The sequence below is a fragment of the Rattus norvegicus genome, chromosome 4 (genome assembly GCF_021556685.1).
Source record: "Rattus norvegicus strain SHRSP/BbbUtx chromosome 4, alternate assembly SHRSP_T2T, whole genome shotgun sequence".
Lineage (NCBI taxonomy): Eukaryota > Metazoa > Chordata > Mammalia > Rodentia > Muridae > Rattus > Rattus norvegicus.
Genome location: NC_141537.1, coordinates 120,746,299 through 120,770,280, shown reverse-complemented (window position 1 = coordinate 120,770,280; position 23,982 = coordinate 120,746,299). Strand labels below are relative to the sequence as shown.

General features: G+C 42.7%; 1 protein-coding gene across 2 annotated transcripts in view; it reads right to left on the bottom strand.

The window, feature by feature from the left end:
* Gfpt1 (glutamine fructose-6-phosphate transaminase 1) overlaps positions 1–23,469 on the bottom strand; it is a 49,755-nt gene extending 26,286 nt beyond the window's left edge. The window contains exons 1-10 of one of the 2 annotated variants that reach the window (XM_087656720.1): positions 23,315–23,469; positions 15,711–15,818; positions 13,116–13,223; positions 12,273–12,398; positions 9,407–9,465; positions 7,818–7,952; positions 5,980–6,041; positions 4,678–4,757; positions 4,441–4,494; positions 1,384–1,489 (exon numbers count right to left, since the gene is read on the bottom strand). In XM_087656720.1, coding sequence (XP_087512846.1) covers positions 1,384–1,489; positions 4,441–4,494; positions 4,678–4,757; positions 5,980–6,041; positions 7,818–7,952; positions 9,407–9,465; positions 12,273–12,398; positions 13,116–13,223; positions 15,711–15,818; positions 23,315–23,321 — 845 coding nt within the window. In that variant the 5' untranslated portion in view covers positions 23,322–23,469. 2 annotated transcript variants of the gene reach the window in all.
* Positions 23,470–23,982: the final 513 nt, after the last annotated feature.

The following is a 23,982-nucleotide window of genomic DNA, read 5'->3' as shown; positions in this document are numbered from 1 at the left end:
CCTCTGGCTGGAATACAGACATGTTCTTACTACAAACCTCTATTCCAAAACAATGAAGGTAAAGTTAGTTTGTAGAAGAAAGCATCCATGTTTAAAAGTGATGTCTAATTGAAAGGCAGACAAAACGACAAATCAGAGAAAGATTTGACAGACTAGGACATGCCCAACACTCAGAAGAAAGAGGAAAGGGAAGTTATACAAGAGTACGGGGGGGGGGGGGGGGGGGAGAGCTACCTAAGAGAGTAGTGGAGAGAGAGAGAGAGAGAGAGAGAGAGAGAGAGAGAGAGAGAGAGAGAGAGAGAGAATGAATATGAAGCTTGGAGAGGAGTTTGAAACAGAACAGCTAAGTTGAACCAGCCAGCCAGAGATCAGAAAAGAACTAGAAAGGGTGAGCCAGTCTCAGAGGCTGGAAACATTCTAGGCCTAGATTAGATTGTATGGAGACTAGAAGCTTCCAGGACTAGGCCTAGGTTAGCAGACTGAGGCAGTAAGCCTCAGAAACAACACTTATTACAAGAGAATAAAATTACTTTTACAATATGGCTCTGCTAATAAGCATGTAAGAATAAATCAAAAGCTGATATCCTGCAATTTCCAGTTTGAGTCTTGACAATCAACTCTGTAATAAACCCACTCAATGACAGCAAAGACAAATCTGAAAAATCTAGAAAACAGTAAAGTTTGTTTCTCAGATAATGCATTCCTTGAAGTACTAAGTGGTATCCTCCTCATTCTTTTCCCTAATTTCCAGCCCCAGTGAATGGATCAAGTATCTACAGACAATTTTTAGCATTTTATTTTATTTTATTTTATTTTATTTTATTTTTTTTTTTGGAGCTGGGGACCGAACCCAGGGCCTTGCGCTGCCTAGGCAAGCGCTCTACCACTGAGCTAAATCCCCAACCCCTGACAATTTTATCCCCACTCCTACAGTATTTGAATTACCAACGCCTCTAAATATTGTTTTCTTTTAAAATTTCAGTCTTCCACTGTAGAAGACTATGCTGTAAGTTAACTCGAAATATGAAAGCTGATGTCCACAGGACCCAAATCATAGTATCTCAGGATCCTTAAACGCCGGAGAAGCAGCCCCTCCTCCCTATAACACTTAGGTACACCTCCCAGGAACAAACAAAAACTCAGAGTGAATGCAAGTGATATGTAGAGTGACCATCTCGCTTTGAAGTAGGTAGGAGGAGAGTGTTCTTGTAGAGTTCGCACAGGTGAGCTAAAGCGCTCTGGAGCTGAGGCGTCAGGCAGTGGAAGGCTGCTCACTGGCCATCTGAAGTCAGTTCTAGTCTCAGCACTTAGAATCTTACAAGACCCTTCACTGTTTGTTGAAGTTTCCTTGAAAATTCTCTTGACTCAATGAAGGAAGCTTACCTTGCATCAGAAGCAAAGTAATATTCAACCGCCTTTTCCTCAACAGGGAAAAGGCATGTCGTGCTGTCCACTCGGGAAAGACCACAGCTTCCTTTCTTGTCTTTGCCTAGAGCACAGAGATAAGTCACAGTTAGCAAGCACGGAGGAATAATGCTGCAGTTTAGAAATACATACAACTGTTCACAAAGTCCACAACAAAAGCCGAGCAGCACAACAGATCCAACAGTTCTCAAACTGAGGAAGCTCACTGGTTCCATGCACTAAGCCAGTGGGACAGACGGAAAGGCAGTGAGACAGCACCCGTGAAGCCTTTCTGGCAGACAACAGTGCTGCACGTAAACCCCGTAGTAAAGGCATGTCATTTCAACTAGAAATCCAAAAAATGTATTAACAATAACTTTTAAAAGTTTAGGGGCGGGGTTGAGGATTTAGCTCAGTGGTAGAGCGCTTGCCTAGGAAGCGCAAGGCCCTGGGTTCGGTCCCCAGCTCCGAAAAAAAAGAACCAAAAAAAAAAAAAAAAAAAAGTTTAGGGGCTGCTGGGTTAGACACATGTCTCGGAGATAAAGGACACACACTGCTGCTGCAAGAGGACCAGCTAGGTTTGCAGCATCCACATGGTGGCTCATATCTATCCGTAACTCCAACTCCAAGGGCTCAGACTCCAGCTCTTCTGCCTCCCTGGGTACTAGGTATTCTCGCGACGCACATAAACACATGCAGGCAAAACATTCACACATAAAACCTTTAAATAAAAAAATACCAGACAAAACTAGGGCCAAGTTGTTTGTTTGTTTTTTAAACAAAACCTCTCTAGATTTTGGCAGCAAGTCAGCCCAGCAAATCAGACCTAGAATAGTTGTTAAAATCAAAGCAAGGGAGATAATGAGATGGCTCATTAGGTAAAGGGTAGCCGCCAAGCATGAAGACCTGCTCAATCCCAGGTCCCACATGACGGAGGGGGAAAACTGCAGTTTATCCTCTGACTGCCACATGTGTGCACAGCATATATACACATACATGAATAAATAAATGTAATTAAAAAGCAAGTCAGAGACACATGCCATTTTGACCATGCCATGCCAACATGGCATCAACCCCTAGTCACAGGAAATGGTCTAAGCCAAGCATCTTTCCTGTCTTAGTTCTGTGCCTCGGGACCTCTTTAATCCTGGCACTTCATTTTTCATCAGTAATCGTTGTTTTGTTTTGTTTCTTTTTTGCTAATTTACAACTTTGTCTCAACACACAAAATCTAAATTGAAAAGGAAGTAGAAGTGAAGCCCAGACAACATTTAAATTTACAACTCGCTGTGCTTCTAAAATGTCCTAAAGCTGAGCGTCACTCTAAAGACTTGTGATTTTATTGTTAAAAGGAGCATCTCTGATTGAAATAGTTAAAAGGAACTCAGACACCACTGACTATAAATGTCTATAAAATTCTTTTCCACATGGTAATTCTCTCACTCAAATGAAACTGTCTTCCAGTGGGAAGAGGTGGCTATAAGTTGGAGACAATGGCAAAAGCCTGAAAGCCAGTCCAAAGCTCTCTCTAGAGCCCTCCCACCAAGCCTGATCTCTCGGCAGCATGGCGGCACTGGGCCTCACACCACCTATCTACGAGACTAGAGAAACACAGCTATCCAGGGTCATCTCCTAGGAAAAATTTCTTCCACCTCTTGAAGACCTCACCCTCATTTTTTAAACTATTACGTTAAAAGCCACCTAAAACAGCCTGTGAGGTGGCATTCATGTCAGAGCAGTGCAGTTGCAAGAGTCTGGGGCTGTGGGAGAGAAGTGATACAGCAGGGAAGGGAGCACTGTCCAGACCTGAAGGCTGGCTAAGGAAATAATCTTCTTCCCGAGGAAAACATGAGAGCAGTCATCCAAAGAGGAGCAGGCTCAGCATTCTCTTGGTAACTGCTATTCTAGAAGCCAGGATTACATTTTAATTGTTGAGGCTTCACTTAATCGACATCCCCCTACTTTTTATATGGAAAGCTCTCAGCAGTTAGTAAACAAGCAAACGTGCACTTTGCTTTGCACTTTGTTCTCTGTGTGTGTAAGTCAATAAAATGGTTCCGAGTCTGCATAAAGGCACAGCACAGAGTTAACTTTGACTATGTGTGGGAGCGCACTGCAGCACTCAGGAGGCACAGTCAAGGTTACGAGCTAAAGACCAACCTGGGCTACATAGTGATTGGAGCTAGTATAGGCTCTAGTGTTTCAGCCTCCTCTCAAAAATCAGAAAGAAGCAAAGAAACCGGTCCTGGAGCAATGGCTCACCAGGTAAGAGAACTTCCTGGTCCTTCAGAAGACCAAGGTTTGGTTCCCTGAACCCAAATCTGGCAGCTCACAACCATATATGACGCCAGGTCCAAGGGATCTGATCTGATGCCTCTGGCCTCCCAAGGTATCTTCACTCTCATCCACACACTCACATGCAGACACACATGCCTACATACAATAAAAAAATAAATAAATAAAAATAGAAAATAAATCAGCCTGGGAGCTGGGGATACAAGCCAGTGGTAGAATACCTGCCTGGCATATATATGGCTCTGGGTTTGAATGCCACCCCAGGACCAATAAATAATGATAAACCCTCAAACATAAAAAATAAAGCATGGCTCTAAAATAAGACCAATCATAATACCAATGTAAATACAACAGTAAAATGCCATGCACTAAATGAAGACCATTGAAATCTAGTTCCTTTAAGAGTGAGGCTAAATCACTCAATAAACAGCTGCTTACTTCACTGTTCCTTTCCCAATCTAAGCATGCATCTATATGATTTTAAAATAGAAAGGAGGAAAAAAAGCCTTTAGTTTGAAATATTCCTTAAACCTCCCATTTTAACAAAACAGTTATTAAATAATGCAACTTTCAAAATGGCAAAAGCAAACAGACAAAATGTATTCTGCAAATTAGAAAAGTGCCAAAACATTTCCCCATAAAGTAAGCACATTTTTAGAGCCTCAGTTCATTTCAAACACAGAATTAGTAAACAAAGGAAGGCAGGAGAAATCCCTCCATCCGTGCAGAGTGCGTTCCCACCTCGTTCTGCCTGTGATCCCCACCATGTGAACTTTGATCCAATCTGAGTCCTAGCTAAGGATGTGCAACAGAGAAAGATCCTCTTGTCAGAGTCTTCACAACAAGTTTTCCATCTCTAGATAGAACATGTAACTGTATGCTCAAAGACACACTGACCTGACCAAAGGACATTTACTGCCACATATGGACAGGGTCTCAGAGCCTGCCCCACACTTACAATGTAAGGCGACAACTTACCTGTTCTGTACAGAATCGGAATGTGATCTGTAGAAAGCTTATGTTCGCTCCGCACACCAATCAAGAGAGGGCTACCTCGCCTGAAACGCAAGGAGTCAGAATCAACCTGTTCCATAAATAATGCGCTAACAATATAAATTTTAAGTATGAGTTCAAAATTCATTTCGATTTGAAATGATTTAAATCTTCACATGATTTAATTCCCCTCTGAGGTGAACTTCAGGTCTAACAAAATAACTAGCTGAGTCCCCAGGCCACACCTGCCTACTTCTGATAGACAACTTTTCAACTGGCAAATTACAACTGGACTGAAGTTTCACTGACACAGGGAGGCTCTTCCTCTGCAGTTGCTTTCCTGCCTGACAGCAGCTCTGAGTGTAGGCAGGGAGGACATGTGTCCCAACACACTCAAGTACTTCCTACCTAACCCACTCTGGAAAACTGCCAACTCCTAGCTTACATCTTACCTTATTGCATTTTAAACTGTTCTTTTAACTTTCCATTCAGTTGTACACAGACACCAATATATGCTTAGGTATCCTGCCCTCAGATTAAAGATAACCTTCTGTTACCAGATCTTAAAGATTCTTTTGAAGATTTACTTATTTGTTATGTACACAAAGCTCTGCTTGCTTGTATGCCTGCAGGCCAGAAGAGGGCACAGATCCCATTAGAGATGGTAATGAGCCCACCTGTAGTTGTTGGGAATCGAACTCAGGGCCTCTGGAACGGCAGCCAGTGTTTTTTGTTTGTTTGTTTGTTTGTTTGTTTGTTTGTTTTCTTTTCTTTTCTTTTTTTTTTTTCGGAGCTGGGGACCGAACCCAGGGCCTTGCGCTTGCTAGGCAAGTGCTCTACCACTGAGCTAAATCCCCAACCCCGGCAGCCAGTGTTCTTAACCTCTGAGCTATCTCTCCACCCCCCAGATCTTAAATGTTCTTACTGCTCTAAGAACTTCATGATCATTTCTAAATATCATAGCAAAACCAGTGGTACTACAATTCCTTGGGAATCTGTCCGACACTCATTTCCAAAAAATATGGAGAAAGTCAATCCTTTGGGTCTGAAATTAAAAAATATTCCATATCCAAATTCATTAAGAGCCACCATGTTCACCAAAGACAAATCACAATGTCAAAATGTGTTCTCTTTCTCATAGCATGCTACAGAGAGAAGGGATAGTGAATAGAAATAAATACAGCCAGACCACTAAGGAAACAATCAAGGGCCACTCACAGGTTACTGACAACTATCCTGTTTCAACATGCATGTCATCGTTAGTCCTTAACAGAAAATCTATTGTACCTTGTGCCAACTGCTTGCCCCGGAAAATGGACACTTTTAAACACAAGAGCAAAGGCGCCTTCCTATGGGGAAAAGGACATCAGTAGTGTTCTTGTTAGTAAGTCTCAAGCGAAAACATTTAAAAAACACAAGATTCTGCACAGACACTTCCTGTTCACACTTGTGCTCTTCCAAACTTGTTTTTAACAAGTCTCCATTTTAGATGCCACAGCAAGATCTCCCTAACATCCAAGCCTGCATCTTAGGTAAACACTGACTCCTGAGCTCTAATGTGAGCAAACTCTTATCACCAAGCTTCCTTTCCAATACTCATTGAAAAAGTGGAGAACCTGGAAAGTTACTTGTGTGCATAGCATGTTTCTCAACAGACATATCTTTCTCAGACTGCTAGTCTGTTCAAGAAGGAAGAACTAACAGAGAGCCAAGCTCCACATCCAAAACCCATCACGCCTACTACTAACCTCTGTCTTCCTGCCCTCAGCCTTGGACCTGATAAATATACACAATTGTAGTTATTAAAATGAGGTGGAGAGACGGCTCTGTTAGCAGCATGTGCTGCTCTTAGAGAGGACTTGAATTTGGTTCTCAGCACCCACACTGGCATCTCACAATCACCTGTACCTCTAGCTTCAGAGGATCCAATGCCCTCCTCTGGCTTCAACACACATTAATATTGATACCTGACTCTGCACATGTACAAGGTGTATGCATGCAGGCACACTCGAGCACCACCCATCCAGTCCATACACACCCACATACCAAAAAAAAAAAAATTCATGTAGATGTTAAAGGACAACTTTTCTGGAGTTGGTTCTCATCTGTGAGTTTTGGAGAATAAACTCAGGTTTCAGCCTCACACAGCAATTGCTTTTGCCTACTGAGCCATCTTGCCAGCCAAACTTCCTTTTGCCCTCTAACTACAGTGAAATGATTAGACTATAGCTATTGTAAAATAAACGGAATGGTAAATGCAGGGAAAGCAAGTTAGTAAGTAAAGCAACAATTTCCCCAAATTCCCTGCGTTGAAGTGTGTGTGTGCGCGCATGCACGCACACACGCATGTTTGGGTGTGTTTGTGTGTGCATGTGTGTCTGTGTGTCTGGATATATGTAATAAAAGCCTAAAAAAAAAAAAGAAAAAAAACCCAAAACACCCAGGAGATGGCTCAGTTGGAAAAACGCTAGCCACACAGCATGAGTTCTAATCCCTAGTACTCATATAAAAAGCTGTGCACAATAGTTTTAAGATGCCTGACTCTAGTCTCTTGCCTTCACTCACACGTGTATACACACTGACAATAAAATAACTCACAAATAGAGCTGTCTAATGTTAGAATCCTGTGAGTTTAAAAAGAACATAGTTCCTATTCATCAAATATTTTAAGAAAGCTACTTGAAATTAGTATTAGCAACTACTTTTTCTTGCATGTGTGTACATGCTAGCCATGTACATTAGCCATGTACATTAATATATGCATGGCCGCACACGGTTGTGGTTATAAATGGGGTGTGCAGACACATGTGTGAGTATGGGTAGAACAGAGGTTTGAGCTAGCTGTCTTCTTCCACTGCTCTGTGCCTTACATACTAAGGTAGGGTCTCTCACTTGAACCCACAATTTGCTGACTCACTAATATAGCCAACCAGACTGCTTGCTGCAGAATCCAGTTCTGTCGCCTCCTGGGAGCTGGAACTACAAAGAGGCTTCCATATTCAACCAGCACTTATGTGGGTGCTGGGGATCTGAACTCTGGTCCTCATGTTTGCAGTGCAAGTGCTTTTCCTCTGAGTCATTTCCTCAGTCCTGACATAATAATCTTTAAAAGTGTGGTTCAATACCAATTGCTGGATAACTCTCTCCACCAAGGTAGTAAAACTGACGTCCTGGCTTTCCCAGTTGTCATACATGTACTTGACTAGCTTAGCGATGGTCTCTGTGTCTGTTTCAGATTCAAAGTCATAGCCTTTGCTTTCCTGCAAGGAGAAAGAAGGGAAAACAGATACATTTAAATATATATGATGTTCATATAAATATATATACAATGCTCATTTAAATATATACAATGTTCATTTAAATATATACAATGTACAAATACTTTTTTAACTTAATGGTCCCTTTCTGTTCACCTTTTAAAAAATTTATTAGATTTTTCATTTTATTTTATGTATTTATATATGTCTGTGCATGAATATGACTGGTGCCCTCAGAGGTCAGAAGAAGGCATCAAATCCCGACAGTGGAGTTGTAGACAGTTTTTAATGATCATGTGGGTGATGTTTCTCTTCTGAAGAGCAACAAGTATTTTCTAAACCACTGGCCATCTCTCCAGTCCCCATGCAAATATTTTCTAGACTGTTTTTTCTCAAAAAAACCAAATGAATTTCTAATTGTGTGTGCACTTACATATGCACGTGCATAAATGGTCTGTGAGTACAGGCTAAGTGTGTCACAGAGTGTGCCTGAGGGCTAGAACACAAGCGTGAGGAATCAGTTTTAGCCTTCCTCCTCTATTTGGTTTCAGGGAATAAACTCAATGTTATCAGGTAGCAAACACCTTACCACTGAGTCATCTCACCAACCCCAAAGATCTTACTAATTACTCACTTTTTGGATGTCATACTGAATTTATTCTACTCAAATTTTAAATTAGCTAAAAATTAATTTATAATGGTAAATTTAACAAATATGAATCAATTAATATAGTTAATAAAATTAATTAAAAGTAATTTTAATCAAAATTAAATCCTGATTGTAGAGAATTCAAGATAACACATTGTTGAATACAACTCAAGGCTTGAGATATTTGCCTCATATGAATTAAACTGTAATTAAAATATAAATATATAATACTCAAAATACTAATTTCATGAGTAACAATTATGTGGTTATCCTCAATTGTCCAGTGAAGAGCCATTAGTTATACATGGTTATTCAAACTTAAACTTAAAATCCGGTTTCTGTCAGAGCACCTTAGCAGTCCTATATGCACAGCTCCCACAATGCTAGATACAGAGAGTTCTGCAGAAACGCAACAGATGGCACTGAGATGGCCCTGTCACATCACAGTTTACAGCTTGTCTTCAAAATGCCATGTAAGAAATCAGAACTGACAGGCTGGAGAGCACTTGGGAGCGCTGTTCTTCCAGAGGACCTGGGTTCAGTTCCCAGCACTCACATGGCCAGTCACAACAGTCTGTAACTCCAAGATCTGACACCCTCACACAGATTCGCATTCAGTCAAGACACCAATGCACATAAAATATTAAAAAAAGAAGCAATACAGTCCCACTGTCAACAGAGAAATACATTAAAACACCACACCCTGGAGACTATCATGGGAATTACTTAACATGTCTAACACTGAGCGTCCCAACGAACTACCTCCTGACTCTCAGTACACAGTGCCTTCTGGGGTCACCTCACTTACCAGAAACTTTTTCAAGTCTTTGTAGTTGGTGATGATTCCATTATGAATAACGATGAATTCTAGAGGAGAGAGAGCATTGACTGAAGGTTAGGTCTACAAACGCTGTGAACAGCATCACTATGCACAGGCTTCCCTCCCTTTGTGTTTCCTCTCTGGTTGTTACTTTAGTGGCTCCCCTCACGAGGAGAGAGCTCTGCCACTGAACCACCTCCCACCCTGCTTTTCCATTTTCCTGAGACAAGGTTTTACTATGTAGCCCAAGTTAGCTTTGAACTAGTGGTAATCCTGTCACTTCTGTCACCCAAGTGCTGTGATTACAGGTACACACCACCACAGCTGGTCTATAAATAGATTTTTCTCAAGTCAAAAGTCAGTAATCCACTAGTGGGTGTCCTACTGGTGGGTGTCCTCGGGCTCCGCACTTCTCACTGTGGCGTGCCATCAGGTAACCTAACAGCACTGCTTCAGTGCGGACGCACACAGCGTTAGTGGGCGTGTACATGAAGAGATGCACCAGTTCTGGTTTCTGCTCCACTAAGCTACTACCCTAACATTAGGGGGTGAAAGGAGCAAGTCTCCTGCGCCTGTCTCCTCCCTTGCAGAACACTATCCGACTTGAACACTCGGGTCTCTGTTTATTTATTCTTTGGTTAAGTTTAAACACAAGTCTTTTCCAACTATAACAATCCCAGTGACACTAAATAAAGCTTAAGAACTAATACCTACATATTTACCAAGTTCTATAAATTGATTTGGGAAAGGACCAGATAATTCCGGAATGTCACATGAAAATGTCAAAGCAGCATCCCAAGAGCAAATAAATATAATCCTGAGAGATCAATTTCATCTATTTTTATTAAATGATGACTAAAAACTGTTAAAAATAGATAACTATGAGTTCACAGTATTATGTGTAGCCATGACAGTATACACCGTAGACAGTGTAGCTTTAAATTCATAATTCAAAAGAATAATCATGACTGGGTATGGTAACACATGCCTTTAATTCCAGCACTCAGAAGGCAGAGGCAAGAGGATTTCCATGAGTTCCAGGCCAGCCAGGACTACAGTGAGACAAAAACAAAGACTAACTATTACTAAATACAATGTTTCCTTGCCCTGGCCGGTCTGGACTCCTAACCTAAGCACTCTACCTGCCTCAGCCTAGAGGCACAACAAGAGGCATGTGTCACCACACCTAACGTAAGTCTAATTTTCTATTACATTATTCAAAATGTCCCAATATACTTAAAGATCTCACATTTGGGTCTCAAAAGAAAGATGATCAAGACAAGCCTACTGGGATCGCTTCAAAAAGAAACGGGAAGTCACTGGAGTAAGCTCTCAGTGGGGCAGACAGGAAAACAGCTGCAGCGGTGCAGACTAGCTCAGTGGAAAGAAACCAAGGAGCACTGCTAGCAACTCAGAGTTGCTTCAGCAGCCCAGTGCGTGCTTTGTCATCTCAAGAACTGTTTGGAGGGAAGAAGGAGCCGAACAAGAGGAGTAAAGGATGGAGGGCAGTCAGTTCGGGAGCAGATGCTAAGAATGTATAGTGACATGTGTGAATGTCATAAAGAAACCCATTCTTTATCTAGGAACTCAAAATTCAACTTTAGAGACACTCAAAATAATCATCATGAGTTTATAATAATGAAAAACCCGCATTGCTCAGGATAACATTATAGAATCACTTAATGTCTGAAAATGATACCTAAGGGAAAAGATTCAAGTATTCACCCTGCCTTTCCAACACAAGCTATCCCTCAGGATGAACAAGAAATTGACAGGAACTTCTCCTTATAGGCATATGTACTGGCTGATTTTGTGTGTCAACTTGACACAAGCTGGAGTTATCACAGAAAAGGCAGCCTCCCTTGAGGAAATGCCTCCATGAGACCCAGATGTAAGGCATTTCCTCAATTAGTGATCAAGGGGGGGAGACCCAGCACATTGTGGGTGGTGCCGTCCCTGTCCCTGGGCTGGTGGTCTTGGTGGTCTATAAGAGAGCAAGTTGAGCAAGCCAGAGAAGCAAGTCAATAAGAAACATCCGTCCATGGCCTCTGCATCAGCTCCTGCTTCCTGACCTGCTTGAGTTCCAGTCCTGACTTCCTTTGGTGAGGAACAGCAATGTGGAAGTGTAAGCTGAATAAACCCTTTCCTCCCCAACTTGCTTCTCGTTTGTAATGTTTTGTGCAGGAATAGAAACCCTGACTAAGACAACATATCTGAACTCAAAACTGAAAGAGGACCTGAGGTGCTAGCCTACTAGCATTTAACAATCCCTATGGTCTCTGCAGTCATCACCCATGGGTAGAGTGAGACACTGAACCTCCAGGTGCAAATAATCACACTCCACATTTATAGAAAATACTCAGGGCTGAAGGGTTCAGTGCCTGGGAAAGTAAAAATAGGCATGTGTGTTTGGCAGGGCGTGACAGAACACACCCATCATCTCACTGCTTGGGAGGCAGGGAAAGAAGGCTCACAAGGTAAAGGCCAGTCAAGCCTACAGAGAAAAACTGCTTTAAACAAACAAACAAAAAGACAAAAGTGAAGATAAGAGGAAAGAAACATTAAACAACATAACAGGAGTAAATGTACTTAGCAATACATAAACAACAGAAAACTTACAAATAACACACTAAATTATAAGAGAAAGAGATAAAAAGATTGACATATTGAAGAGTTACCAATTTTTATTACTGGAATTCCAAAATAACCTACATGGGGAGGATGGGATTACGTTCTGTACAATGAATAGGTTTTGAAATTTCCAGATGAACAACAATTACAGTAGCAACATAAGCGCATGACTCCCCTCCTGTCACTGCCACTAAAGTCAGTTCAGAGCACACAATTGACTCACCGTTATTTTTATCAGAGCGCTGGGGGTGACTATTGACAGGGCTAGGTTCTCCATGTGTCGCCCAACGGGTATGAGCTATTCCAAGATGCACATCAAATTCTATATCCAAGTCCATATCTTGTTGTTCTGTAGGAGATAAAGTTTAAGACTCTGGTATTTGATAATGCTGTAGATGTAAACTATATTAAAGAAAACTATACCAGCCCCCTTACTCACAAGGTTTGTATTTCAAGATACTCAGTCAATACCTCAAACTCCAGTGGCACTGAGCTCTGTGCATACCATGTTTCCCTGCAGTGTCCCTATGTTTCCACCTGAATGAACCACTCACTGTGGCCTGTGGCCACAGCTTCTCAGCTGGAGGCCTGACAGCAGAACCAGCACCAGTTTGTTTTGTCTCAATTTTAGATGGGAGGGTCACCCTTACCATACCTCTTAGCAAAGTGAACATTTGATTTCCTTGCTTTCCTTTTAAGTAAGAACGTTTACCCTCTCCCTTCACCTTCTCCAGCAGGTCAGCAAACCAGCATCAGCATCTTGCATTTGGGATCATCATCCAGCAGAGTAAAAACCGTGCCCAGTGGAGACATGTGAGCAGGCCACCTATGTGAGGCCCAGCCTCGGGTGGTGTTTTGGGAGCTTCTGCACCGTGAGGGGTATGGACTTGCTCCAAACCCGCTGAACCTAATTTCTTTTCTAATTGCTATGATCATTTTTGAAGCTCAGGAACAATTTAAACCCAAGCAGTAAGAAAATTACTTTCCTTCCTTCTCTTCAACCTTTGAAACTTCCGCAAATGTGTCCCAGAGGGGAGAATGGGAAAAATCAAACTAAGTGCATTACTGTGAACTTCTTCATCCAGAGCCTTAACTTTTCCTTTCTTCTTGATGAGCTGGATTTTGCAGGCGTTGGCTTCCCAGTCTTTGTCATTGCCTCCGTCAAGTCCCACACCTAAATTAGCAAGAGGTAGGTAGAAAAGCAAGAATTAGACACTGGTTAACAATATCAATATGAGGGGAAAATAGTAACAATTGAGGTAAATTATACATTCATCTAATTAACTCATTTACCAAGTGACTTTTCTGAAAACCTATTATGTGTAAGTGACAACTGTTTAGAAGAAAGAAATGCAAATCAGGCTGGGAGCACAGCTGATCGGTAAGAGCTTATTTAGCTCGCACAGGGCCATTCAAACCCAGAAAAAAGGGTCTGAGAAGGGAGGCCAGGACAGAGTTAGGAGCACTCGATCCCTGTCTAACAGCCTTTTGAAAAAACAGACAGAGAAAGAATAATGGCGATCAAAACTATTACTCAGACAAGCAACTGCTAGGTAAACTATAAGCTGAGGTAAGTGCCACAGGAGACATGCAAAAGTGAGGTGGTCACCTCAGGAGGAAAACAGTGACAGTCAGGAAAGTGTCTTCTGAGATTTTACTTACGTTACTAAGAATGTGAAAAGCTTACTTAGACTGTGAAGGTCATTTCAGGCAAAAAAAAACACGACAAGAGCAGTTAGCAAATGCTCTGAAGATGGCAGGGGGGAGGACGGGTTAGTGAGGAAAAAGGAAATTACAGCTAAACAGAGCAAAAATGTAGAAGGCCTGATTTAAACAGAGACAAGTGAGAGGAACAGAAGGGCCTGATGGGATGAGAGAAGGCAGTGGCTGAGGTTCCCTTCTGGGCTCAAAGGAAGTGTGGCATGATTGCTGATGGGCAGGACACAGAACAGAATGAGGTCTGCAGTGAGCACCACAGTGTATAGCTCAGCTATGAACCTGCAAAGCGCACTGCACCGTGGTCTGCACGGGAAGATATTTCTAGAAGGCAGCTGGAAACACAGGTCTGCAACTTGGGAAGCACGCAAGCCAAGTGTGGCAGCACATACCTGTAATCCTAGCACTGCAAAGACTGAGGCAGGAGAATGGTAAGTTTGAGGCCAGCATGGTCTACAAAGAAAGACTGTCTCAAAAAAATTTAAACGAACGAAATGCCTGGACTGTAAATCACAATGCGGAGTCATCTCATCAGGAAAATACAAAGCCAAGAGGGCTAAGCAAACAACCTCAGTGGGAGAAATGGGGGTTTGTGCCTGTAATCTCAGCACTTGGAAGAAAACGTCTGCCTGAGCTATAGAACAAGACCTAATCCCAAATAAATAATAAAAAAATGAAAAAAAAAAACCCTTAAAGAACATTCCTATTTAAGCAATAGACAAGAGAGAAGAGGCCTTGCTGACGGCAAACCTAATCAGCACCCATGAGAAGCTGTTAGGAAAGCTAAAAATGGAGAAAAAAAGAAAAAAAGAAACAGGACTGAGGGACTGCCCAGTACCCCCTTGTGGCAACCTTGGCTGCCACTCCCAGTGCCTACTGAAAAAGGAAATGAGAAACCAACAGCATATCCCTCTGGGACCTTAGAATTCAGGGGGATTCCAACCACGTGAAAGGCTCCTGTGCCTGGAGTTCATGAAAACGTGCTCTTCTGGGATGGACTGCTGCTATGTGTCATCAGGACTTTACTGGTAGACAACAGTCATGTGGTGCTAGGAACATGAAGTGTGTCATGATAAAACAGGCTTCTTGGAAGCTGGTGCCTGCTTCCCTGTGGACTTCATCCCACACCCATTCCCTTTCCTGATTTTGCTCTTGCTTCTTCTGCTGTAGTGAAGCAAAGAGCTATGCATGCAACTCTTTGCTGAGGCCCAAGAGTCACTAGGAACCACTGAAAGTGAGTTTCTGGTGAACTCCGACACAGGGAGCTAGAGCCAAACAGACTCTGCCAATCTCCAGCACAAAAAGAAAAATGACTGTGTAGGCTGGGCTGGAGAGATGGCTGAGCGTTTAAGAGCTGTGCATGCAGACACTGGCTAGTTGCGGGCAGCCATGTCAAGCAGCTCACAGTTACGTGTAACTCCAGCACCTGCACTCGTGAATGCAGACACACACACAATTAAAAACACACCTTTCACAAAGGAAGAAGAATTTTACAATATGGTGTTCTACAAATTGTTCCCACAAAAATGTCCCATAATTTATGTTTTTATAGTTAACATTTGTTTTGTTTTTTTGAGATAGTCTCCTATAGCCAAGGCTGGCCCCAAACTAAGGAGGACTTTGAACTTACCTTCTTGCCTCTCCCTCCTCAGTGTCAACCACAGGTCTGAGGCACCAAGCCCAGCTTACAAGGTGCTAGGGATGAGCCAAAGGCTTCACGTACACTAACAACTAAGCACTCCCGAGCCCTCAGTAACATTCTCCCTAAGGGAAATCACTGAGAAGTAATATCCACACAAACGATCACACTGTTGAAATGACATTCACAAACCCTCTAGATATAACCAAACAAAGCAAACACAAAGTCAGTCTCCTAAAAATGAATAAAAACACTATTTAGATTCAAGAATCATTCCAAACCCCTTAACATATTTAAAGGAAATACCAGCAGAATCATATCCTCTGTACTCCAATCTCTGAAGGCCTTTGATTAATGTCTCCAAGATTTCTCGTCTTGTTCGAGGAACATGGTAATTTAAATAAGCAAATATACCTGCAAAAAAAAAATTAATGGACAACTCTGATGAATCAAACCTCACATAATTATGTTTAGATATGCAAAAATATAATGCTAGATTTCACTTTTAAAAAATAAATAAACCGGGGTTGGGTATTTAGCTCAGTGGTACAGCGCTTGCCTAGCAAGCGCAAGGCCCTGGGTTCGGTCCCCAGCTCCAAAAAAAAGAATAGAAAATAAATAAATAAATAAATAAACCTTCATCTCAACTTATTTAGAGTTCATGTAACTTTTTCAAAATGGAAGTTTTTATAAACATAAAAGATTAACAAAATATGTCAAAATAAGTGAGTTATTTTCAACGAAGCTTGTAAAACTATTTCCTTACCTGCCATTTTGTCAAGTAAATTTTATTTCTTAAAAAGCAAATTTGTGGGCTATATCCTATAAACTATTACATTAAACACACACATTTTCTAGTATTTTAAGTCACAAAATGGTTCCTACAGCTACGGAGCTAAAAGAACTTAATACTTCTACTGTAGTGTTTAGTGGCAAATTTTGTGTTGAAAACAAAACAAAAACTCACAATTCAATTTTTTTTCCTGACCCGAAGACCACATTTGAGTCAAATGCTCTATTATTCAACTATAATCCAATATAATAATTTAATAATAAGAAAATTTGACCTAAATACGTAACTGCCTCAAAATGGCTTGAATCAAGTGCAGATACCACTGCGGAAGAGCACAGATTGTAGGAGCCCGAGGCAAGGCAGGACCAAAGCAAAACAGTCTCTGCTACTGTGCTACTTTTCTCTTCTTCTTTTTCTCCCCCTTTACCTCCCCCTGCTCCCCGTTTTACCTCCTAACACTGGATAGGAGACACAAGATAGAGGAGAGAGAGGAATTAGGAAAATCCCTGAGCTGATTTCTTTCCTTTTGCTTTTTCTTTAACCACAGCTATCACAACCAACCTCCCTAAATCAACCACTATATACCCTCTGAAAAGTTCCCAGAATTCCAGTGTCACACAATCACAGAAACTATCGATCGGCAGCTGACAGAACCACGCCTTGGCTAGAGCTTGAGGCAAATCATGGCCAGCTGCTGCAGCCAGTCCGAAGCAGCCACACCTGGAACTAAAACAGAGGCACATTCTAATTGTTCCATATTTTAAGGAAACAAAATTCCAGAATTGTTACTACACAGGACCTCTGCACTCACGAACTCACAGTAACTGTGGTTGCCTGTTGTAACATGGAGTAGAAAGGAGTTCTACCCTCACCCTTAACTGAAGAAATGCGGACGACTGGTGGCTGCTGACAATCAGTTGTCTTTAGGGTGTGGCTCCTGGTAGATCTTAGCACCTTCTGCATCCCTAAAGTCTCTCTTTCCGCAGCCCCCTTCCCTATTCCACACTTCCAGGGAAATGATGCTGACTGTCACATATAAGTTAGAAAGTATCTTTGCCATGCTGAGTCTGGTTGACCTCGCTCCACAATGTCCTAAAGTTCTTTACCTGTATTTCTGCAAATGACAAGGCTTCACTGTTTTAAACTGATTGTATTCCTTTGTACAAACACACACTTTCCTTATCCATTCATCCAATGAAAGGCACAATTTGTATTTTGTATTGGAAAGTGTTGCAATACACGGGGGGTGGGGTTGGGGGTGAAACTCTCTCTGGCATCTCAAACACCCACGACTGGAATCGCTGGAATTGTTGTCACTAGTAGAAAAGTTTTCTTTTTAGCTGGAGATGTGATATGAGTGCAGGTGTGCACATGCCCCTGTGTCTATGTGGAATCAATGGACTACTCTTGGGGATGGGTACTTTTACTTGAGCCACCCCATTGGCCCGTTTTGAAACAGGGTTTCACTATGCAGTCCCAGCACCCACATGGCAGTACAGCCCTAGGGGATCCAAAGCCCTCTTTTGGTCTTCATGGATGCTGGCTGCACAGACATACACGAAGGTAGATCACCCACCCATACATATAAAATAAACGTTAAATGTTTTTTTAAATCAGGACTATTCTTCTACAAACTCAGATCACACCTAAGATGCTCCATTACCATCTAATGTGCTGTTCATGTTAAAATTCACCCTAGTATAAAAAAAGTCCTTTACAGCCGACTGGTTTATTCTAAAATCTAATAAAGGCCCACCTTTCACATCACATTGTTGTTTCTCTTAAATCTCTTATCCAGAGTGCTCTCCCCTCATCATACCATTTCCCCAAGACAAGCATGGGCCAATGTCCCTCTCACTGCATCCCCTCTGGAGTTGTGTTTAATTGTTCCCATAACGTAACTAATCTGACCCTCCATTCCTTGCATTTGGGGAGGGTAAGTAAAAAGCTCCACTCAGGTTAGAGCTAAAGGCAACAATGGATCAAGAAAGCTCATTCTTAAGGCTTCTGCTGGTGATGCCAGGTTTTCAGTAAAGAAATCAAATCACCCAGTTGTGATGGCTATTCCTGGTTGTCAACTTCACTGTATCTGGAATGAACTATGATCCAGAAATGGAAGGCACACCTGTGATCCAGATCTTGAGGCTAGAAGACATATACTTTTGACCCAGATCTTGAAGCATAGTGGCCATGAAAAGCTTAGGCCCGGGCAAGGTGGTACATGTCTTTAATCCCAGGAGACAGAGGGAAGCAGATCTCCGAGTTCAAGGCCTGACAGGGACAGAGCTTAAAGAAAAGCTTAGGTCCAGGCACTGTGTGCACACCTTTAATCTGGGCCATACCTCCTGCTGGAAGCCTACATAAGGACAATGGAAAAAGGAAAGGATCTTTCTTCTTCCTGCTTGCACTTACTTGCCAACACATGTGTTGGAACCTACTTTTTCAGAATTCCAGCTTATACAGAAAACCAACACCCAGCCTCATGGGACTAAGCAACCACTAGATTCTTGGACTTCCCACTCACAGTTGCCCATTGTTGGGTTAATTGGGACTGCAGACCGTAAGTCAGTCATTCCAATAAATTCCCTTAATATATACAGACAGTCCATAAATTCTATGACTCTCAAGAACCCTGGCTAATAAACCAGTACATAACCTTCTGAAGTGTCTCCAGAACAGTGTCCAGGGCTGACAGACCCCACTGATTTGACACACTGATCTAAAGTATGATTACGCATAGCTCCTTTCCTTGTGTTTCCATGACAATGGTGAGTTCAATGAACTAAAAAACTTTTCACTCAATAAAGGAAGTACTATTATAGTCAATAATCATTATCATCATGTTTGGTAAACTGTCCTTTGGAACTACTGACCCAAGAAAACCCCCAGTTAACCAGGCAGTGGTGGCATATACCTTTAATCCCAACATTTGGGAGGTAGAGGCAGGTGGATCTCTTGACTTTGAGGGCAGCCTGTTCTACAGACTGAATTCCAGGACAGCCAGGGCTACACAAAGAAACCCTGTCTTGAAAAAAAAAGGAGAAAAGAAAAAGAAGAAGAATGGAAAAGGAAAGAAAGAGCGAAAGAAAAGAATCCACCAGTTAGGATTATGATATCATCTGCTATCTCAAGAGTGGCCAAGAAGAGATGACAAGCAAACACCTACTCAGGCAGGCAGGGCCAGGCCACAGAGACATTCATCCTCACATGGTTGCCTCCTAGAAAGAAGTCACTGCTTCAGCTCATAATTTAAACTTCCCAATATGCAGTCCTGCTTAAAGTGACTACAAGAGCTTAAAAAGCCTCCTTTGCAATTGCTGCAGTACTGAGGAGTAGTTATGAGCAGACTTTCTGCCCCAAATTATTGATTCGTTTTTGTTAACTGCCTGAGCCATTCTATGCCACATCATAATATGTAATAGTCACATCATACTTATATGACCACATCTCTCCTGAGATTTGTTTCTTTGTAATGACAATGCTACATTTAAAACTTATATACAACCTTACCATAAATTACACTCAATATTATAATTATGCAGCCACATTCTACATATAAGATCTCTTTTTAAAAAATAATGTACTGAGGGACTGGAGAGAGGGATCAGAGGTAAAGAGCACTTGTCCTCTTGCAGAGGACCTTGATTCTATTCCCAACATCTACATGGTGGTTCACAACCATCCTTAACTTCAGGTCTAGGAAATCCAACACTCTCTTCTGACCTCTGGGGTACCAGGCAAGCATTTTTAAAAGCATTATCTCAAAAAAAAAAAAGTTCTCAAATCTCAAATCTACTTCTATGTACATTCACTGAAGGTGACCAACACTACCCATGGACTGCCTCCCTTGTTACTAGTCTCTGTATCTCAAGGTAAGAATCCTCCCATTATTGGAACATCCCAGGTCTAACAGAGAGTAGCACAAAGCTCTCCTGTGTCTGAGGAATTTCAAATTGCCACTGATAGGACTGTGACAGCACCTGCAGCCATTGTAGCTACATTCATTTTGTTTCCTCTGACCAGAGAAAAATCCCTTGAAGGCAACTCACTTGAGTCATCTCTCCAAAGGACAAAGAGTGCCGTCAACCACTTTAGAATACCTTCTGACACTTTCTAGGTACCCGAGAAATAGTTGGAAATTCCCATGCCACAGGAAACAACACTAAGTTTTGCTCAATGCTAGAAAAGGTAAAAGGTCTCCTAATTAAAAGCTGAAAAAAATGAATCAAACAAAGTTACTAGGTTTAAAGGTTTCTAGAACCTTTAGTCTTGCTAATATTGGGTCTCTGGGAGCAGATTATCACAGACTATTATTACAAACCCTTCCCATCTTCTCTTGCTCATTTCTATTAACCCTCACACCTATTAACCTTTCTCTAACTTTCTCTCAGGAAATGTGTATGAAACAGTTAATTCCCCTCAGATTCTTTACAGCCTCAGATTCTTTAAGCTCTAAAGAGCTTAAACAGCGCTTTTATGAATCAACCTAGCAGCCAGTCTCAGCATCCCTCAATAACCTCCAGGAAAGTGTCTCAAAAAACAAAAAAATAATTTTAAAAAAGGCAAGAATCACTAGTTTAAAAAAAACAATCAAAAATAGACATCTAATTCTCTGGGAAATATATAATAATATAAAGTGTTACTGGGTTCTAGGACAGCCAGGACTACACAGAGAAACCCTGTCTCAAAAAACAAAAACAGAAATGCCTCAAATTCTGTGTGCTAACATTTTTATTTGCCTATCCGTCATAATCAGGGAAACTCAGTTTAATCCTATCTTGCATTAAACCACTATGACTAACAGTTCCTCCCTCCTTATCTGAGCCTTCCGGAACTATATCCGACTTCTTTCTTTTTTGTTTTATAGTATACAACTACTTTTCTTCCTGGAACAAAATGAGGAAATAACCTGCAACCAGAATGTCAGGTACTTGACTAATTATACAACTCATCACGCCAACACAGTTTAACTAGCTAGGTGTGGTGACAGCACTTGGAAGGATCACAAGGTTATTCCCAGCTACAAGGTGAGTTCAAAGCCAACCCAGGAAGAGTGAGAGTCAGTCTCACGAGTAAAAGAAAAAACAGTTAACTACCCAATACAGCACACTAGTAATTAACCAGCTTGATAATTCACTACTTACAACTTGAAACTTGAAATGTATGTATGTTTTGCAAAACCAGTCTACTAAATAGTAAAAGTATAATTGATTATGAAGTCAACTCTAATCCCATAACTCCAACACAAGTGTTTCTATTTTGATGTTTAGAATCTAGAATCTCTAAGTTTAAACCTGCTCTTCTTTTTCCGAAGGCAAAACGATTGAACCCGGGAAAAACACGCACTGGGGACAACCTACCTCTTGCTGCATTCTTACAAGTAAAACACTACAAAGAATGTTTCTCACACAGCTTCAAGTCTTACAATACCTCTCTTTAAAAAGTGTTCTTTCTTGGGAACCAGACATGGTGGCTCATGCCTAGAATCTTAGCACTCATTAGGCTGAAGGAGAACTGAGAACTGTAATCTAGGCTACCTTGAGGAACAACATGAGACACTATCTCTAAAAAATGCTCTAGTGGTCACTGTCAAATTCTAAAAGGAAAGGTAAGACTGCTAATGGCTCATTCCCATTTTAGAGTATTATTAGCAATATCCCATATAAATCTCACGGTATCTATTAGTAACACTTTTAGATAGTTTTTTGGGGGGTGGCGGGGGGTGGGGGGGTTGAGACAGAGTTTCTCTGTGTAACTACTCCGGCTGTGCTGGAACCAGGTTTGACAAAAAAAAAAAAAAAACTACTGAGCTCCTTGTGCCTCTGCCTCCTAAGTGCTAGAATTAAAGGCATGCATCACCGCCCAGTTGACTAATAATCCTTAAAATATGGAATAAAAGAGCCTACTTTTTAATGGTTGTGATAAAGATATGTTAAACGGGTACATATGCATGATGTGTGATCTCTAGCCAGGACTGCTGCTGTCTCTTCTAACAAGATCAGCTCTGAGCCCACTTCACCAAGTAACTGATTTAGTAATGGTTCCTGTTGAGAGACTTAAGAGTGGCAGGAAGTGGGGTTGGAGAGATGGCTCAGAGGTTAAGAGCACTGATTGCTCTTCCAGAGGTCCTGAGTTCAAATCCCAGCAACCACATGGTGGCTCACAACCACTTGTAATGGGGTCTGATGCCCTCTTCTGGTGTGCCTGAAGACAGCTACAGTGTACTTATAAATAATAAATAAATCTTAAAAAAAAAAAAAAAGAGTGGCAGGAAGTTATGAGTGGTATCACTGTCAGAGCATTGGCTTGAGTTCTCCTAGGCCTGCCTAAAATAAAGTGACTAGAATTAAGTATTTTTAAGACTGCAAGATAAGTAAATTCAAGCCAGGAGTGGTCATTCATATTTAGAATCTTAACACTTGGGAGGCGGAGACAGGGCAATGTAACAGGTCAACCTGGGCTACCAAGTGGAAGCCGGTTACAAAGACACACAATAAAAGTGGGGAGAGGGGGAGATAGATAAGAAAGACTGGGGGTGTGGCTAAGGGACACACTCACTCAGCAAGCTGCCTTTATGAATTTAACCCCCAGTACCACACAGTATGTTCATAGGTTGCCTCACTCACCTGGTGGACCTTCCCTAGGCATCCCTCCACACCTCCTTGGTCCGCACTTTGAGCCCCACACCTCTTCTAATGTAGGCATTTATCTATCCTCTGAGCTCTATGCAAAGGTGCCCCTTGAGCGCTCTGATACCCTCCCTGACCCACCCACCCCCAACCCTCCAACCCCTTTAAGTAGCCTCTGACTCCTGAGACCCCCACAATCTCCTCTGCAGGGCACCTCCTCTCAAGCACACTAGCTCCGGCCGCCCCCTCAATCTAGGAATCCCCATCTCCGAGTCCCTACCCTACAGACAGTCTTTCTCCCCAGAGACCCTTCTACTCCACATCCCGGCTCCCGTCAGGGCCCTCAATCTCCTCAGGATGCATGTCCCACAGGCCACGTCTCTCTTCAGGACCCCCGCCCCAAGGCCGAGCGACTGACACGCGCCGTCCACCTCTGGCTTCACTGCGCGGGCCCTGCGGCCACCGCACACCCCCATCGCTGCCCTTACCACACATGATGTTGGTCACTGGCGAGGGACGAGCTGTCGGGCGCGCGAGAGCTTCGGAAGCGAGGATGAGCTCGGGCCGGGTGGCGGCAATGAGATGGACTCCGGGATGCGACAGCTCAGACTAGACTGCCGGACTCGCTGCTCCTCTCTCAACTGCCGCCCCGCCCCCCCGGCCACGCGCGCCGCCGCGGCTCTCCCATTGGGCCGCGCCCGAGCCGCTCACGCGCAGGTCTAGCCCCTGCCACGCGCAGACGCAGAGCTGCGGGCAGCGACGACGTGGCAGGGTCTGGACTAGCATCCGCTTCAGGTTCCTGGAGCCGCCGGCTGAGGGCGAGCCGTGCCCGGGAGGGAAGGAAGGGAATGTTTACACAACAGTTTGTGTCTTTCCTCTGAAAGGGAAGGGAAAGGAGGGAGACAGAGAGAAAGCCTGGGAAGCAGAAAGGAGAGCCTGGAACAGACGCGTCATCGTACAGAACCACGGTGGCCGGAACTGCGCTGGTGGCGCTGAGGTGCGCGAGTCTGCAGGCCGCCCTCTGGCAGCCATTCCGGTGGCGACCTGAGCTGTAGGCAAGGTGCTCGGCGCCCCACTCCCTGCCTTCCTCACTGTTTGCCTAGAGTACCACTAGTCAGTGGTCCCAGCACTGCGCCTGCGTTCTACCCGCCATCGC